The 19,143-nt window shown below is 43.5% G+C and overlaps 1 protein-coding gene across 2 annotated transcripts in view; it reads left to right on the top strand.

Annotated features, from left to right (window-relative positions):
* The window catches only part of LOC127446743 (ephrin type-A receptor 3-like), a 168,008-nt gene extending 166,538 nt beyond the window's left edge, over positions 1-1,470 (top strand). For both annotated transcript variants that reach the window (XM_051707911.1, XM_051707910.1), the window contains one exon: positions 117-1,470. Coding sequence is in view for 1 of the 2 variants with exons in the window: in XM_051707910.1 (XP_051563870.1) it covers positions 117-219 (103 nt within the window). In the remaining variant the exon portion in view is untranslated. The remainder of the gene's footprint in view (positions 1-116) is intronic.
* The last annotated feature ends 17,673 nt before the right edge of the window (positions 1,471-19,143 follow it).

Consider the following 19,143-nt stretch of genomic DNA (forward strand, 5'->3'; position numbering starts at 1 on the left):
TGATTTCAATTTGATTCTGATTCATTAAAGCGCTGCCTCGCCATTTATGTCACCATATGTCAAACTGTGAGTGTTATATTACCCATACTCATTCTCTCTCTCTTTCTGGCTCTCAGGGACTTCAAGAAAGTTGGTGTGATGATCATTGGACCTCAGAAGAAGATTGTGAGCAGCCTAACACTTGAAACACACACAAAGAACAGTCCAGTTCCTGTGTAAAATTTTAAAAAGACAAATGGAGAGAGATACTTATATGAGATTAATGCTGCTTTGGATATAACAGACAGGAAATTGATAGTAAATGAGAAGAGGAAATGGAAACTACAATGCTTGAAAACATGTGCAGAGCAGAACAACCTTCCTGGAGAATAATCACGTCTTCCCAGCACTCTGGGCAGAAGGTGTAAAGACGAAGAGCGTGTCGCCCAGCTATGGACATGTTGCCTTATTGTGGAGACACAAGAGAGGGGAATGAGAGCAGACACACCTGTCTACTCCTATTGCATCTCCATGCTACATGGATCTTGGAGACAGCAGAAAGATGGAAGTCTATCTGATCCAAATGGATTTAACTAAGAGCTTTTAACATGTGGCAGGGGAGCATTAAAATGCCTTCAGGAAAAAACAAACTTTGCAAAAGCATCAGTCTTCCTATTGGAAGGTAGCACTTCGGAGAGGCAATAGCTTGAGCCCCAGAGTTTTGCCAGTTTTGGGCCACTTGTAGAAAAGCAGCCTGCCCATTAATAAGACCCCCTTTAATTCCCAGATTCCTCAGAAGAATAGCAGGAGAATTTATTCTGTGGATGCATAATACAGCTGGCATACTAGGGCAATCTGCTAATACTTTTAAGGGTGTGACACATTAGAATATACACTACCAGTCATACATTTGGACACATTTGACTGTATATAAGTTGATCATTATCTTAAAAACCTTTTGATCTAAAGTCTTCTATTGAAATTTGTTAACCAATATAAATTATGTTTAGATATGAATTTCTTTGCAAAAAAAAAAAATTAATAAAAATGCATACATACAAACATACATACTGTACATACATACATACCTACATACATAAATGAGTTTAACTAGATAATGAAGGAAAAGCAGTCAATCATCCCAGGTGGATACCTCATGAAATTGGTTGAGAGAATGCCCGGAGTGTGCATAACTATAATCTAAACAAAGTTTGGCTGCTTTGAAGAAGCTTAAATATATTGGTGGGTTCCCGTTATGTCAGAATAACCATAATTACGAGATTCAGACTTTAAATATTCATAGAGATGAATTAATGAATGGACTCTATGCATGGGGCATTGCCTGCATATTTCCACTAAAATCTCAGTGGCTATGTAAACTTCAGGTGTAGTATTCACCAGTAGCAAACTGTGGTAGTCGCAAACTCTTTAATATTTCGATTAACTATCGATTAAGTAATTATATTATATTATAGTATATATATATATATATATATATATATATATATATATATATATATATATATATATATATATATATATATAACTATAGTACACATAACATTTTAGCATACTATATTAAAACAAAGTTTTAGTGATGAGTTCCAGAAGCTTTAAATACAGATGGCAGCCTCACAATTCGATTGACATCGTTTACAGTAGTCCTTGGAAGATCTTGCAAACAGCGAGTTTAAAAAGTCATGTTGACAGCACTCACTGAAATGGTATGCAAAGATCGCTTCTGGCGCTGCACTGGAAGTTGCGGTGGCCACTGAGGCTAAATGTGGAAGCGTGCATGGAGTTTATTAATTAAGTTAGCAATACGTTTTTTTACTGTATCAACAAAAAGCAGTTTTGCCGTTATGGGTGTTACTATAGAAACAAATAACTTTCGAGGTCCGAGAACATACAGAACAGAACAGCTCAGAGTGGACTTTCCGGTAACACTTTCTATGACCATATTTATAATGCATTGTAAAGGCACTATAAATGCATTATACTGAATCTATAATGTCTCATAATACACTTTATTATAAGTTATAACTTCTCATAAATAATTATAACTACAGTTATTAATACATTATACAACTTCCTCTATTAATAGTTATACTTTAGAGTATAATGCATTATAACACTATATCCAATTTTAACACAGCAGAAGTTAATATAGTTAATCGTATAAGTGCTGTATAGTGTAAACAGTCAAAAGGCTTTATGACGTGATCATTTTATAACTGGTCCTTGCCTGTTATAAGTACAGTTACAAAAGCAATATCTTATAAACAGCCATGACATAAACTTATAACATAAAATACATAACAAGTCAAACTTATATAATGGAAGTTATTTATAAAATAAGTCTCCAAATAAGATGCACAAACATTAAAGGTTATTGAATAGAGTCCAATATAGAATCAGTCTAATTTTTTAAGTGTGTTTACACCCAAGAAAATTGGCTACATGTGTGATCAACATACATATTCATTTTTTCTCAAAGGAGAGAGTTTGTGATACATTTTAACCTTATAGCTTTATGTGTTCTTCATAATTTCTCAAAATTTACACTGAATGTGTGTTATTTTGTATTTTGTGCATGTATAATGTATATAACTTCCAGCATGACTTTATAACGGTTATAAAGTCATGGTTATAATGTCTTATAACCACTTAAAAATATCTAATGAATATGTATAAGGAGTCAATGCTTTTGTCACTTTACTTAAAGCATACCTATTATATATATTACAAATATATATATAATACATTATAACTGGTGCAGATCAAATTGGATGTTGCTGGTGTTATAATGCATTATATTCTAAGGTAAAACTATGAATAGGTAAGCATTATAATGTATTAGAATTGTGGTTACAATTAGTTATAACATACTATATGGTGTATTATGAGACATTACTAATGCATTATAATGCCTTTAAAATGCATTATAAATATGGGCTTAATAGAAAGTGTTACCGGTTACTACATAATTCCCTTACTTACATTGGTGTTATTTCATCGTTTTCATTATTATTCTAAAATGAGTTGGCGTGTCTAACCTTTTGACTGGAAGTGTATATTTGATAAACCAGTAATCTGCAAGTGCAGAGAGTCGTTTGCAAGAATCAGGGGACAGGGTAGGTGTGGATGGGTACACTTGACATTTAATTTTTTTGTTAATGTATCCCATGACATCTGTTTCTTTGTTCCACTGTGTTCATACGATACAGGTATATGAATTAATGATCAAATAAAAATGAAAACAATATGTAATTTAAAAAAAAAACTCTTTACTAGAATGAGTTGCAGTCAGTAAAGCATAATGTATTGAAGATTTGTTTTTTTTTTTTCTTCTTTTTTTTTTTCTTTTTTTTTGGCAAAAGCTCAGATGCTGCAGCAACATCACATGACATTATCCAAGTCTATTATGTAGGAAGATGAAAAGGGACAATGGCTATGTTCGAAATGGAATACTAGCTTACTGATTACTAGCTACTGTATACTGCCTACATACAGTATATATACAGTATACTGTTTATATATGCATCAGAATGCATCACGCAACAAACATTTCTATTGTTGTCACATAATCTCATTATGTTGTAAGTCTATTACAACACTTCTTGTTAAAATTTGTGTAAAAATGTCTTAAAATTGTATATATGCATGTAACAGTATGATTTGTTTTATTTTGCACATTTTAGCAGATATTAGTAGATAATCTGGGGATTCCATGCATACAGAAATATCGCATACTGTATGCTGTACACATACTGTATACTGCATAAATAGTAGGAGTGATATCGTAGTATGCTATTCTGAACATAGCCATGCTTTATAATTTCCTGCAGTGAAGTTTGAAGATCAGGGCTTTGAAATAAAAGTAGTATTCATTCATGACATACACCCCCTTAGTCCTTAAAATACAAGGGAGAAAGGTAACCAATAAAGCTTCAGATCATGTATTTGTCTGAGGCTGAATATTGCTATTGGGCTTAATGCAACACTCATGTGTTGAGTTATGACAGTGGCTCAACATTTACAAATACCATGTCAATATCTGAAAATGTTCTTGAGACCTCTACTCTAAAATCTGCACAGATATGAGAAGAAATCTTAAGATGCAGACAACGGTTTAACCTTGTACTACACTACTTAATGAAGGAACCGTCCATTATTTCTCCATCCCTCTTTCATTCTGCGTGTAAATGTTGCTGTCTCCCTGTTGTTAGCATGTACATTTGTGAACCGGACCTGTGATGATAGCAATGGTGACTTTAGCGGTACTATCATTTGCCTGGCCATCCCTTTGTACAAATGTCTGTATGTATGTATGTATGTATGTATAAATGAATGAACAAAATATCTGTGCATCCTTTACAAAACAAATCTTTTGTATTATATTTTATGTTATTTTGTATTATATTTGTTTTTACATAAAATAAAAAAAAAACAATTATAATGACTTATTTATTTCTTAACAACAAACCATACCATTGTTTTTTCTGCTGTTTGTAGCATTCACTAAGTTATGGCACGGTTTTGTTTCAACCTTATCAGTGTTTTTGTATTTTACTTTCTTGAACATGATGTTTTGAAGAGCAATACTGTTTTTGCACCCCGTTCCTCCTTTAGATTGATGTGTGTGAGTGTGTAGATGGCCTTGTCTACTAATGTAAAATGATTTGTAGTGGAAACATTTATATTTTTATAATAAACATTCTCAAAATATTTTCTAAAGAATGAATGTTAAGAAGAATGTGTCACACTCTGATGTTTGTTTGTGCACACACACTTTCTGAAAAGTCATACAGTGCATGATGTCACTGTTTTCAATCCCTGAATTAAAATTCATTTTGATATTTTTACTGGGCTTGTCAAAAATGTCTGCAGGTGTAATCTCCAGTGATTTTAATAAAGTAACAAATTAAAAAAAAAAAAAAAAAAAAAAAAAAAAAGGTACTTTGTCCTAGGTTTGTTTTTAAGGTTTATGTACTGTGAGTAGTTTGACATAATCTTTACTATTATTTCTTATAAAACAAGCAGAAAAGCAGTTTTATTTTAAAATATTAATGTCAAGGTTTGGTTGAAGAGAGGACGAGGACGAGGAGAAAGTGAGATGATGGGCTTTATTTAAAATAAAAATAAAAATAAACAAAACAAACAGTAAAAACCACGAAGGGGAAAATTCCAAAGTCCAGGGCAGAACACTACAGGACAGACTGGGTTCGATGCTCCAGGCTGAAACCGACACACAGGAGAACCTTATAGGGTGATAAACTGTCCTGGTTACTTGCGTAACCTCCATTCCCTGATGGAGGGAACGAGACGTTGTGTCAATGTAGTGACACTAGGGGTCACTCTTGGGAGCCCGAGACACCTCTGGTCTTTGATAGAAGCCCATTGAAAATTGGTGAGTGGTATTTGCATGCCACTCCCCTGGACATACAGGTATAACAGGAGCTGGTATGCAACCACTCATTCAGGTTTTATGCTGAGGAGCCGAGACAAGGTCCGGCCATTTCAGCGGGTAGTTCAGCGTTGTGGCAGGAGGGACACAATGTCTGGTTCCCTCCATCAGGGAACAGAGGTTACGCAAGTAACCAGGACGTTCCCTATCTGTCACTCACTCGATGTTGTGTCGATGTAGTGACACTAGAGGTCCCTATACAAAACGCTGCAACTGGCTGAACTGTGTTACATGAACTGACGGTGTGTGACGGGCAGACAACTGTGTGCCTCGTAGCCAGTGCACCAGGCCGACACGTAACCTCCCCCAACATAGTTATGAGTGTCGAACGGCCCTTTGGGGACAAGTCGACTACCCAAAAGATAGAGACAGGCTAACCCAGTCGTGGCCTCTTTTCCCCTTCTTTTTTTCACTCCCTAAAAAAAGGGGGATTATCCAACTGGGCCGACCAGGTCTAGTCGTAGGGTGTCTAGTTGGAGGACACTGCAGAGACCACATCTCGCCCAAAGAGAGGGGGGGATATTTAAGTAGAAAATACGTCACATGGTCTTGCCGACCATGTGGAGAAGTCTCATGGTAGATCCTACCCAACGGGGGAGGAGTTACTACAAACATGGAGACTGGGGCAGAGGGGGCTATGCCCAAGGAAGATGCAGTTTGCCAACAGGGAAATGAATTAGCGGAAGATATACTTCGCATGGGGTTACCTTACAGGGAACCGCCACATGCAGAGCACCTACCCCAGAACAGGGCTCTTAGTTAGCACGTGTACTGGGCAAGCAGCAAGTCTCTCCGAAAACTCGACTGCCACAGGGCTCGGAGGAAGTCAACCAGGGAACATAGTTTGTGAACACTATTGGGAATTAATGGCGCACATCTTCAGCTCAGAGGAGGTGAAAGGCGCTATGTGCAAGCAATACACCCGGCCGGCTATCCCGGCTATGGCGTCAATGAGCCAGTGGGCGATCCTCTGCTTGGAGACAGCGCTTCCTTTCCGCTGTGCACCAAAGCAGACAAAGAGCTGCTCAGAGATCCTAAAGCTCTGTGTGCAATCAAAATAGATGCGTAAAGCGTGCACCGGACACAGCAACAACAGGGCTTGGTCTGCCTCCTCCTGGGGCAGTGCTCGCAGGTTCACCACCTGGTCCCTAAAAGGGGTCGTGGGAACCTTGGGCACATAGCCCGGTCGGGGTCTCAAGATCATGTGAGAGTAGCCCGGACCGAACTCCAGGCACGTTTCACTGACAGAGAATGCTTGCAGTTCTCCTACTCTCTTGATGGAAGTCAGTGCAGTCAGGAGGGCAGTCTTCAAGGAGAGTGCCTTAAACTCAGCTGACTGCAAAGGCTCAAAAGGGCTCTCTGTAGACCCTGAAGAACTAGAGAGAGGTCCCATGAGGGAACGAGGCGTGGTCTGGAGGTGTTCAGCCTCCTGGCGCCTTTCAGGAACCATGATCAGGTCGTGCTTCCCTAAGGACTTACCATCCACTGTGTCATGGTGTGCTGCTATAGCAGCAACATACACCTTCAAGGTGGAAGGGGACAGCCACCCTTCCAACCCCTCCTGCATAAAGGAAAGCACCAATCCGACTGCACATCTCTGGGGGTCTTCCTGTCGGGAAGAACACCACTTAGTGAACAGATGCCACTTAAAGGCATACAGGTGCCGCATAGAGTGGGCCCTAGCCTGAGTGATTGTGTCTACCACCACAGGTGGTAGACCGCTTAGGTCTTCCACATCCCATCCAGGGACCAGACATGGAGATTCCAGAGGTCTGGTCACGGGTGCCAGATGGTGCCCCGTCCCTAAGAAAGAAGGTCCTTCTTCAGAGGAATTTACTGGGGGGGGGTGGCTGTCGTGAGGAGCGTGAGGTCCGAGAACCACATCTGGGTAGGCCAGTAGGGTGCTACCAGGACAACCTGCTCCTCATCCTCCCTGACCTTGCACAGAGTCTGTGCAAGTAGGCTCAAACGCATATTTGTGTAGGCCAGGAGGCCAGCTGTGTGCCAGCATGTCTATGCCGAGAGGTGCCTCGGTCAGGGTGTACCAGAGTGGGCAGTGGGAGGATTCTTGGGAGGTGAACAGTTCTACCTGTGCCTGTCTGAATCGACTCCGAATCAGCTGAACCACCTGAGGGTGGAGTCTCCACTCTCCCCTGAGGGTAACTTGCCATGACAGCGCGTCCGCTGAAGTGTTGAGGTCGCCTGGGATGTGAGTGGCTCGCAGTGACTTGAAGTCCTGCTGACTCCAGAGGAGGAGACAGCGGGCAAATTGCGATATACAATGAGAGCGCAGACCGCCTTAGCGGTTGACATATGCTACCATTGCCTTGTTGTCTGTCCAAACTAACACATGCTTGCCCTGGATCAATGGCCGGAACCTCCGCAGGGTGAGCAGAATTGACAACAACTCGAGGCAGTTGATGTGCCAACGCAGCCGCGGGCCCGTCCATAAGCCGGCAGCTGCGTGCCCATTGCTGCATGCTGAAGTGGTCTCACATGCATCAGCCCGAGCGGGGTGGCCACCGCTGAGGATGCCGTATGCCCCAGGAGCCTCTGAAAGAGTTTCAGTGGAACCGCTGTTTTCTGTTTGAACGCCTTCAAACAGGTCAGCACCGACTGTGCACGCTCGATCTTGAGGCGTGCTGTGAATGAGACTAAGTCCAACTCCAATCCGAGAAAAGAGATGCTCTGAACCAGGAGGAGCTTGTTCTTTTCCCAGTTGACCCGAAGCCCTAATCGGCTGAGTTGCGAGAGCACCAAGTCCCTGTGTGCACACAACATGTCCTGAGAGTGAGCTAAGATTAGCCAATCATCGAGATAGTTGAGAATGTGAATGCCCACTTCCCTTAACGGGGCAAGAGCTGCCTCTGCGACCTTTGTGAAGACACGAGGGGACAAGGACTGGCCGAAAGTGAGGACCTTATACTGATACGCCTGACCCTCGAATGCAAACTCTGTGTCGAGGTAGAATCGAGACGTGAATGTACATGTCCTTCAGGTCTACCGCCACGAACCAATCTTGATGCCGAACGCTCACCAGAATTCGTTTTTGTGTCAGTATCTTGAACGAGAGTCTGTGTAAAGCCTGGTTCAGTACTCGCAGGTCCAAGATTGGCCGCAACCCACTGCCTTTTTTCGATACGATGAAGTAGGGGCTGTAAAATCTCTTCTTCATCTCGGCCGGAGGGACAGGTTCTATCGCACCCTTCCGTAGGAGGGTGGCGATCTCCGCGCGCAATGTAGCAGCATTTTCTTCGGATACCGCTGAACCTGGGCGGACGCCTGGCAAACTGAATCATGTAGCGGAGTCGGACGGTCCGGATCAGCCATCGCGACGGATTGGAAAGCGCAAGCCACGCATCCAAGTTCCGCGCGAGGGGGACCAAAGGGACAATGTCGTCGGACGTACCGGCAGGTGGAGCCTCGCGGTGGGGCGGACCTCGAGGTGCCACACCATGTCGTGGCCGTGCTGAGTCTAGGGACATCGAAGCACTTACCTGGCTCCTTGTGACCACCCTCAGAACAGCCTGGGATGGGGGAGGAAGAGGCCTGTCCTCGCAACCCATGGAGACTGTCAGATTGGGGTAGATGTGTGCCACAGCTGGGCGCGCAGGGGTGGGGAGACTGCCGCTGGAGCGCCAATCCTGCAAGGGAAAAAAGGTGGACGGTGGTCATGATGACGACTATGCACACCGGGTATGTGACCCAGGGAAGGAGGAAACCGCTCTTTTGCTGAACTGTTGGGTACCACATCCACTTGGGCATGTGGTGAAATCAAATGAAAAGGCAACAAAACATTATTCACCCGGCCCTCCACCGGAGGATGGAGTGGTCTTACTACCAGCCCCAATGCAGTGGGTTTCGTCGACACTGGGTCGCCCATCTCAGGGGCACTTTGACGACCTTCGTGGGTTCTTGGCGGCCGGCCGTGAGACGGGTGGCGTCTGCTTCCTGCGGTGGGCTCCACGCCGGGGCTGGGCCGAAGGGGTGGGCTGCAGCAGAGCCGGTGCAGTCACCGCAGGGGAACGCCCTTGGCGACGAGCAGATGGGGTGCGGGACCTTGAGCCGCGCTGGGGAAGGATATGCCGGAAAGTCTCCATCTGCTGGCCAGCCTGGGAGATGGAGGCAGCAAGGAACCGTGACTTGTTGGCCTTACCCATCTTGACCAGGTTGAGCCAAAGGTGGTGCTCCTGGACCACTAATGTGGACATCGTCCACCCGAGAGGCCACGCCATGACCTTCGTCGCTCAGAGAGCGAGGTCGGTTGCCGAGTGCAGTTCCTGCATCAGATCTGGGGCGGAACTACCCTCTTGCAGTTCTTTTAGCACCTTGGCTTGGTGGACCTGCAGGAGAGCCATGGCGTACAGGGCAGAGGTGGCTTGTCCAGCAGCACTGTAGGCTTTGGCCGTCAGGGACGACGTGAACCTACAGGGCTTGTACGGGAGCTTTGGGTATCCATGCCAGGTGGCGGCGCTCTGCGGGCATAGGTGCATTGCGAGCGACTTATCCACTGGGGGAAACGCCGTATAGCCCCTGGCCGCCCCACCATCGAGGGAAGCGAGGGCGGGGGAACTGAGAAATCGGGACCGGGCAGTAAAAGGTGCCTCCCATGATTTTGTCAGCTCCTCGTGCACTTCCAGGAAGAATGGCACTGGAGCAGGGCGCGGCTGCTTTGAGCGGCGCCGCGAGCCCAGGAACCAATCATCGAGCCGCGAGGGTTCAGGGGAGAGTGGAGGGTTCCACTCTAGCCCGATGCTCGCGGCCACCCGGGAAAGCATGTCCGTCATCTCTGCATCAGCCTGTGACTGGGCAATCGTCCCCGAAGGGGGAACCCAGCTGAGGCTTCTGCGTCCAACTGGACAAGCCCACTCTTCGATGCTGTGCTTGAGAGCTCATCAGCTTTGCGGGCTCCAAACAAGAGGTCGAACACACCGTGAGACGAGCCGGCGGACTCATCTGGAAACCCGATCATCTCACGAAAGCAAGCCGCGACCGCAACGTTGCCAAGGTCATGTTCTCGCAGTGAGAACATGAACCATCCACGAACGCTGCCTCCGTGTGGGTCGCGCCCAGACACGAAAGACAGCAATTGTGACCGTCTGAAGTTGAGAGGTAACGACCGCAACCAGGAATAACACACAATCGGAAAGGCATCTTTAAAAAGATGCGTCTTTAAAAAGACATTCCGTGTGTGCCGCTCTTTTAGAGAAATATACTCTTTCAGAAAAATATACTCTCTTTTTTCTGCCGAAGTGCCCAGGGGAGTTCTCTGCAGTGCACCAGTGCAGAGGAGGGAGAAGCCGCTGAAATGCGCCGTCAGATCCAGCAGAGGTGAATGAACAGTCGTGAGAATTCAGCTCAGAGAGCATGACCGTTTGGCTCCGAAGAGAAAATCTGAATGAGTGGTTGCATACCAGCTCCTTTTATACCCATATGTCCGGGGGAGTGGCATGCAAATACCACTCGCCAAATTTCATTGGCCTTTTATCAAAGACCAGAGGTGTCTCGGGCTCCCAAGAGTGACCCCTAGTGTCACTACATCGACACAATGTCAAGTGAGTGATAGATAGGGAACACAACGAACTGGCACAAGACAAAAACACAATAGGGTTAAATAGGAAAGAAAACAAGGAGGAAAATCAGGAAGCAGGTGAAGCAAATGAACTAATAATGAGGTAACAAGGGGGAGGGGTCAGGACGAGAGACAGGAGAGCACATGGCAATGAAGCCATCATTGGCCATGTGCTCAAACAAACACAAAGACAAGACAATAGAACACATGGAAATGAAGCCATCATTAGCCAAGTGCTCAAATAAAAAGACAAGACATGGAGCATGAGTATCCGGATCCCAATTCAGAAACAAGACCAAATCAGACCGAAGAGTCAGGATCCAGATACCATGCTCTGAACATGAGACACAGACTAGACAGAAGAGCACACGGCCAGGAAAACAACCAACGACGTGCGCTCACACAGAGACATAGAACATACAGTACATGTCAGGATCCTGTCACCACAATAACCCGACTGGCAAAGGTGACAGTATCCTGACAATTAATATCTTAAACACAGTTGTTCACCAGATCAGAGCCAGAGCAGTTTAACCAGCATGCAGTAAGCCATTCTGTTGTCTTTTGACAAGAAAGCCATTAAACATGAAGTGATATCACTGAGAGGACCCCTGTAGACCCTCATGACTGTGATGTCAACATCAGTAAGTTTCTTAAAAATATCAGATATTTTTATGACATGGCAAAGGTAATTCAGGTTTTCAAATGGAATATGATTCAAATATGCATAATATTTTAATATAATAAAGATATGTACAAATGTATTTGATGTGTAACAAAAACACTTTTTTAAATTTTTACTTTATGTTTCTGCCACCTTTTTAGAGTCATTAAATCAAAATTTCTGTTGAAAATGTTATAAACCGTTTTCAAAGTGTGTGAAAACAACATGCATACAAAGATTAGGTAAAAGGTATAAAAGCACTTTTGATGATATTTTCTCCCAAAACGCTAAATAGCAACAAAAAACTACCTCATGATGTAATTTGATCTAACATTTAATAACTTTTAAAATGTTGCAAATTCATGAAGCTAAAGAGAATCCCTGAAATTACTACATTAATTTTGAGACAAAATACTTATTTGTTATTTTCGGTGTTGCTCAAGGTGATTAAATCAAATTTTGATGCTGCATCAGTAGCTTCTCTTAGGGGTGGTGACCTTAAAACCCTATTCCAGGGGTACTCAATATTCAATCTAAAGAGATCTAAATCTTTGTGCTAGTTATCTGACACATGGCTAAGTGATTGTGTATGCACACGTGTATAAAAGCTTGATATGAATGGCCCTTTAAACTAGCGTAAACTAGCATGACAGAATCATATGAACAAGCAAAAAGATAGCCAGTACTTTTGCTCCCCTTCTGTTCTTAACTGTTGGCATGTGACAGCAACATCCAATCACAGCAGGGTAATGCCATCACTATGACGATGCTTTAATTCCACACTCTTTGGTCAGAGATACTAGCGTGTTACGACAGTTTATGGATGCCATACAAACAAAACACTTTTTGTACATAGTTCCTCAGAAACTTTTGTAGTTTTTATTATTTACATAGTTCTGTACTTGATGGGACATACACTTGCTCAATCGTAGGTTCTACTGTGTTGACCTTCAGCTCAGTGGAAAATTGTTAAGTGCACCACAAAGATTTCGATTTTAGTTCACCTGCCCTATACCATCATGCTAATATGATTGGCTGGTAACGCTTGGCGCTCTGCCCTTTGCGTGCATCATCCAGGGCATATAAGCCAGAGCCCAGTGCCACACCATCAGAATTTTCCTCTTTCAGGGTCGCATAGACATCTCTTGTGCTCTGGAACCCTAAACCAACGTGTAACAGGGTTTGGGAAAGGTGGAAGAGCACGCTTTCCGGGAGAACTCACTGCTGCCATCCACCAGAAACGGAGGAGAGAGAGAGAGTCACACCTGGCTGCTATGTGTGTGTGCGTTCATCGATGTGTCATTATGTTTTCAGTTCAGCGTTTGTGTTAATTAAAGTCTTGTTGAGTCACATGACACCATGCGAGGTTCGGACGTGTGAATGGCGAGCTCTGCACACTTTGCTGATTTTAATACTTTTTATGTCATAAACTGGTGAAATTTGATACACCCTGATCCTTAACTGTTCATGTTCAGGATCAATTGTCAAAGAATTCAAAATCCTCGGGCTCTGGAGACAATAAAAGACACTTACGTGCTCAAGCTGATGCCCCTGACAAGGCCGCAGACCAGGGACTCAATTTGGAGTCATTGGAGAGGGAACTAGCTGCTACTCCGCTAGCGACCATGGTGGATTTGGAGCGCTTCTGGGAAAAGTTGGAAGATATGGAAAATCGTAGTCAGCAGAATAAAGTCTGGATTGTTGGAATTCCTGAGGCCGAAGAAGGTCAGGATATGGTGAAATTCCTGGATGGGCTCCATGGATGACAGGCCATAAGCTGGACATCGAGCGAGCTCACAGGGTTCCGGCTTGGTGATCTGCTGAGGGAGACAGGCCCTGATCAATTCTGGCCAAATTTCTGAGATCATCCGATAAAGATCTCATGTTACACGGGGCGAGAAGTAAAGGAAGGCTTTCTTGGAAGAACCACAGCATTTTCTTGTTCCCAGACTTTGCGAATTCGACAAGAGAGAAATATGATAATTTCAAGGAATTTAAGATATTCTTACATCAACGGAAGGTCGCTTTGTACTGATGTTCCCGGTCAAATTGAGAATAGATCCTAAGGATGGCCGCAAAATATTTACATGCAAGTTTTGTCCTTCATAAACTCAGTGGACTGAGTAAGTTATTTTGTGGTACTCACGTTGCAGCCAAGTGAGCCTGACTCACTGAACATTCACTTGACCGTCCGAGGAAACTGATCACCATTTTCCTTTCTTTTTGTGCTGGTTCCGCCAGCGGCTGGAGCTTTTTTGTGGAGGAACACACCTTTGGGACAGTTATGTGGATGAATCTACACGTTCTTTGTGTTTATTCCACCTATTGGCTTGAGTTTGTTTTATAGATTATCTTCTGTTATGTAATTCTGTCTCATAAAATTTTTATAGAAACACTGGACTTGAGCAATCCGATGGCAAAGATGTTGCGGGGGCTCTCATAGGCATACATGGACTGTTTGAGTTTAGAGGGATGGACGGCAGTTGGCGCAGGGTTAATGCACACTTTTTTCTTTTTTCTGTTTGTTTGGTTCGAGGGTAAGTTTGGGGTTTGATTGTTGCACTAATGTTGGAATGTGGTCTTCATGATTTTATTTTTAACACACAATCTATTTTTTCTAATATGTCAAAATGTAAAATGTTAATATTAGTGGATTGTCGGGGCCTGGGTAGCTCAGTGGTAAAATACGCTGGCTACCACCCCTGGAGTTCGCTAGTTCGCTAGTTCGAATCCCAGGGCGTGCTGAGTGACTCCAGCCAGGTCTCCTAAGCAACCAAATTGGCCCGGTTGCTAGGGAGGGTAGGGTCACATGGGGTAACCTCCTCGTGGTCGCTATAATGTGGTTTGTTCTTGGTGGGGCGCATGGTGAATTGAGCACAGATGCCGCAGTGGATGGCATGAAGCCTCCACACACGCTATGTCTCCGTGGCAACGTGCTCAACAAGCCACGTGATAAGATGCACGGGTTGACTGTCTCAGACGTGGAGGCAACTGGGATTCATCCTCCGCCACCTGGACTGAGGCAAATCACTATACGACCACCAGGACTTAGAGCACATTGGGAATTGGGCATTCCAAATTGGGAGAAAAAGGGGAAAAATCCAAAAAAATGAATGGGTTGGGGCATCCCATAAAACGTAAGATATATGATATAGTGTTCTTCAAAAATGCATCTTTCCCCGCAGGAAGCTGAAAAATTTGGCAAGATGGGGTGGACATATTTTATTTAGTGCTGGCTCAAGTAAGAGCAGGGTAGTCATTACACTGATAAGTAAGCATCTACAATTCAAATATCTACAACAGATTGAAGATAAATTAGGAAGAGTCATTATTGTTTTAGCAGAAATTCAAGGGCAAAGTCTTATTTTGGCTAATATTTATGCACCTAACGTTGATGATCAGGGCTTTTTTATAGATGTTGAAGGGATGTTGCAAGCTGCTGGCACCCCACAAAACAAACTTTTGATGAACTCAACCCTTGATCATAGTGAAGCAAAAGTGTGTAAGCCCCCTAGAGCAACACTGACACTTCACAGGGTGTGTAGTCCCTCATTTCCTCTGTTGTTGATTGCTCCATTGGAGTCATTTTAGTCTCAGCTTACTCCCTGGTGAGTTTAGAGGTGTTGCCACATATGGAGAAAATGAAATCATATAGCTGGCGCTTTAATGTATCCCTTTTGCAAAATCCTGAATTCCAACAAATGTTAAAGGCTGAAATCAATGTTTATATGGAGACCAACTGGTCCTCAGTGTCCTCTGTGGGCATGGCTTGGGAGGCACTTAAAGCGGTTCTTAGGGGCCGGATCATACAGTATGACTCATTCACCAAAAAATCCAAAGCACGAGAACTCGTGGAGTTGGAAGGGAATATTAAAAGTGCCGAGGCAGAGCCGAAGCGCCAAATGTCATCTGATGGCCTCAGAGAATTGACCTGATTGAAATACAGATATAATATTATTTTGTCGCGGAAGGTGGAGTTTTGGCTGTTCAGGGCAAAACAGTCATACTCTGAGTCGGGGGACAAAGCAGGAAAACTTCTGGCTAGATATATAAAACAGAGAGATTCTTTTTCTACCATTCCCTCAGTGGAATCTGCTGGTGGTGAAATATTTACCTCAGCTATTGATATTAATTATTCTTTTAAATAATTCTATCTTGATCACTATATTTCCACATCTTCGTCTACTGATGAAGATATCAGAAACTTTGTGGAACCTTTAGAACTCCCTAAACTGTCGAATGAGCAAAAAAATTCTCTTGATTCTGAGAAAAACTTGGAGGAGCTTGGCGAGGTAATTAAGGCCTTGCCTACAGGCAAGGCTCTGGGGCCAGACGGCTTTGCCGCTGAGTTTTTTAGATCTTATGCTACAGAACTGGCTACACTTTTGCTAGAAGTTTATACGGAATCATTAAAGAATGGAAAGCTTCCGCCAACCATGATGCAAGCCCGGATCAGTCTGATTCTTTAAAAGGACAAAGATCCAAGTGAGTGTATAAGTTACCGTCCAATTTCCCTGATCCAGCTATACGTTAAAATATTGTCAAAATTTTTGCTAATCAATTAAGTAAAGTTATGACATCTCTTATACATATAGATCAGGTGGGGTTTATTCGGGGCCATAGCTCTTCTGATAACATTAGGCGTTTCATCAATATCATGTGGTCAGTGGTAAATGATCAGACTCCGGTTGCTGCCATCTCACTTGATGCAGAAAAAGCGTTTGATATGGTAGAATGGGATTATCTTTTTAAGATTTTGGAAATGTACGGGTTTGGGGATACATTTATTGGATGGATTAAGTTGCTTTATAGACACCCAGTAGTGTCGGTACAAACAAATTGATTAATTTCAGATTAATTTACTCTGTATAGGGGCACCCGGCAGGGTTGCCCTCTTTCCCCATTATTGTTCTGTCTTGCCCTGGAACCATTAGCATCCGCGATAAGAAAGGAGGATGATTTTGCAGGGGTAATGGTGGGAAGTGTGGCACATAAGCTCTTGCTTAACGCAGATGATATTTTATTATTCATCTTCGACCCTACTAGAATTATTCATTCATTTTTTAAGTTCTCGGGATTCAGAGTTAATTGGTCTAAATTCGAAGCTTTGGCTCTGACAGCATACTGCCCGGTAACGGCTTTTCAGCCAGGCACCTTCCAGTGACCCAAACAGGGCATTAAGTATTTGGATATTTTATTCCCAGCAAATTTGTGTGATTTAGTTAGAGTTAATTTCGACCCTTTAATAAAAATGTTTTTGAGCGATGTGGGAAGGTGGGCTTCATTTCATTTATCAATGATTGGGAAGGTTAATGTTATTAAAATGAATTGTATTCCAAAATTCAACTACCTGCTACAGTCTCTCCCTATAGATGTCCCCCTCTCTTATTTCAAGCAATTTTATAGCATAGCAAAGTCCTTCATTTGGAATGGTAAACGTCCCAGATTACATTTCAGTAAGCTGCATAGGCCGATTGACAAAAGTGGGCTAGCCCTCCCCAGGAATTTTTTTATTATTATTATGCGTTCGGTCTCAGACATTTAGCTCATTGGTCGCTTCCACCTGAGAGAGCCCCTCCCTGGTTTTGTATTGAACAGAAAGTTCTTGCCCCTATTTCGTCATTACAAAGCCTTTCTATCAAACTAACCAGAGAAGTTATGTTACACCCCGTTATCTCGCATTTGCACTCAGCATGGACAAAAGTGTCTAGAGTGTTTAATTCTGACATTTATTTAACTGTTACCTCGAGCATATGGCTGAACCCAAAATGATGTATTAATAAGTCCCCTTTCTGCTAGTCAGAGTGGATTGTGAGGGGGATTAATACACTCGGTGACCTATATGAGAGCGGAGTGTTGAGATCCTTTGAAAATTTGGTTTAACATTTTGGGATTCCCAGATCTCAGTTCTTTAGGTATTTACAGCTGCGCCACCTGCTCTGTACTATATTTGGGAGTAGCATACACCCCCCTAAAGCTGCAGACACTCTGGGAGGGGTGGTTACTGCTTTTGGAAAAGGTCATGAGGCATCAGTGTAATACTTCCTGCTAATTCAGTGTCTGGGGGATGGAGATTTAACTTCTATCAGGAGATTATGTGTAACGATGCGCTGCTGGTGCAATAACAAAAACGAAGAGACGATGATGATGACGTGAAGAATCCAAGTGCAATTTTATTAACAAACATGAAATCCAACTATAAAACCCAAACCCTAACTATAAACGTGAATAAAACATAAACTTTAACTTGACTGGGCTCGGAGGGTCCAGACGGGGTTGGAGGGTTGAAAGTTCCCCTTGCCTGCTCAGGAGAAAAATAAGGGTGGGTACAAGGGCGGGAACCATCTCCAGGTCCAACTGCTCAGATGTGGCCATGACATGGTGTGGAACAGACTCAGGCGTGTCTGTGACGTGGCATCGAGCAGGCTCAGGTGTGGCTGTGATGTGGCATGGAGCAGGCTCAGGCGTGGCTGTGACGTGGCATGGAGCAGGCTGAGGCGTGGCTGTGACATGGCATGGAGCAGGTTGATGCGCTGCTGTGACATGGCATGGAGCAGGCTGAGGCGTTGCTGTGACATGGCATGGAGCATGACATGAAACTCTAGCTCGGCAGCCATGACGTGTAACGCTGGCTCGGCAGCCATGACGTGGAACGCTGGCTCGGCGGCCATGTCGTGGAACTCTGGCTCGGCGGCCATGTCGTGGAACTCTGGCTCGGCATCCGCCTCCCCCGCAGTGAATGTAGAACCAGTGATCTGCAGGGCAAGGTCTATATACTGAGCGAGGCTGAAGGAACTATGACCGCCAGGCATAAAAGTGGAGATAGGCTCATTTAGTCCAAATCGGAAACAGTCTTTGAGGGCAACCTCATTAAAGTCCACCTGGCAGGCCAGAGTGCAAAAGTCCACAACTTAATCCTCCAGGGGATGATTCCCCTGATGTAGGCGGAGGAGTTGGATTGCTGGGTTCATGGTTCGGTCAAGTATTTCTGTAACGATGTGCTGCTGGTGCAGTGATGAAAATGAAGAGATGATGACGATGACATGAAGAGCCCAAGTGCAATTTTATTAACAAACGTGAAATCCAAAAACCCTAACTATAAATGTGAATAAAACATAAACATGAACTTGACATGAACTTGACATGAACTTGACATGAACTTGACATGAACTTGTCATGAACTTGACATGAACTATCTAACAAAGTTACATTCACATACAATACTTGACAAAGGACAATGGAAAACATGAGGGTTTTAATACATGGACATGGGAGAACAAACCAATGAATAACAGAACTCTAAACAAGATAATTAAACAATAAACCAATGAAAACAAGACACATAAACATGGAGGGAAAACATGAAATCACATGACAAGGGAACCACATGACATGAAACAGCAACTAGAATTTTCAAAATAAAAGACATGAAATACAAGAATCAACAAAATATGCATGACA

Source organism: Myxocyprinus asiaticus, chromosome 10, assembly GCF_019703515.2.
Source record: "Myxocyprinus asiaticus isolate MX2 ecotype Aquarium Trade chromosome 10, UBuf_Myxa_2, whole genome shotgun sequence".
In the NCBI taxonomy this organism is placed as follows: domain Eukaryota; kingdom Metazoa; phylum Chordata; class Actinopteri; order Cypriniformes; family Catostomidae; genus Myxocyprinus; species Myxocyprinus asiaticus.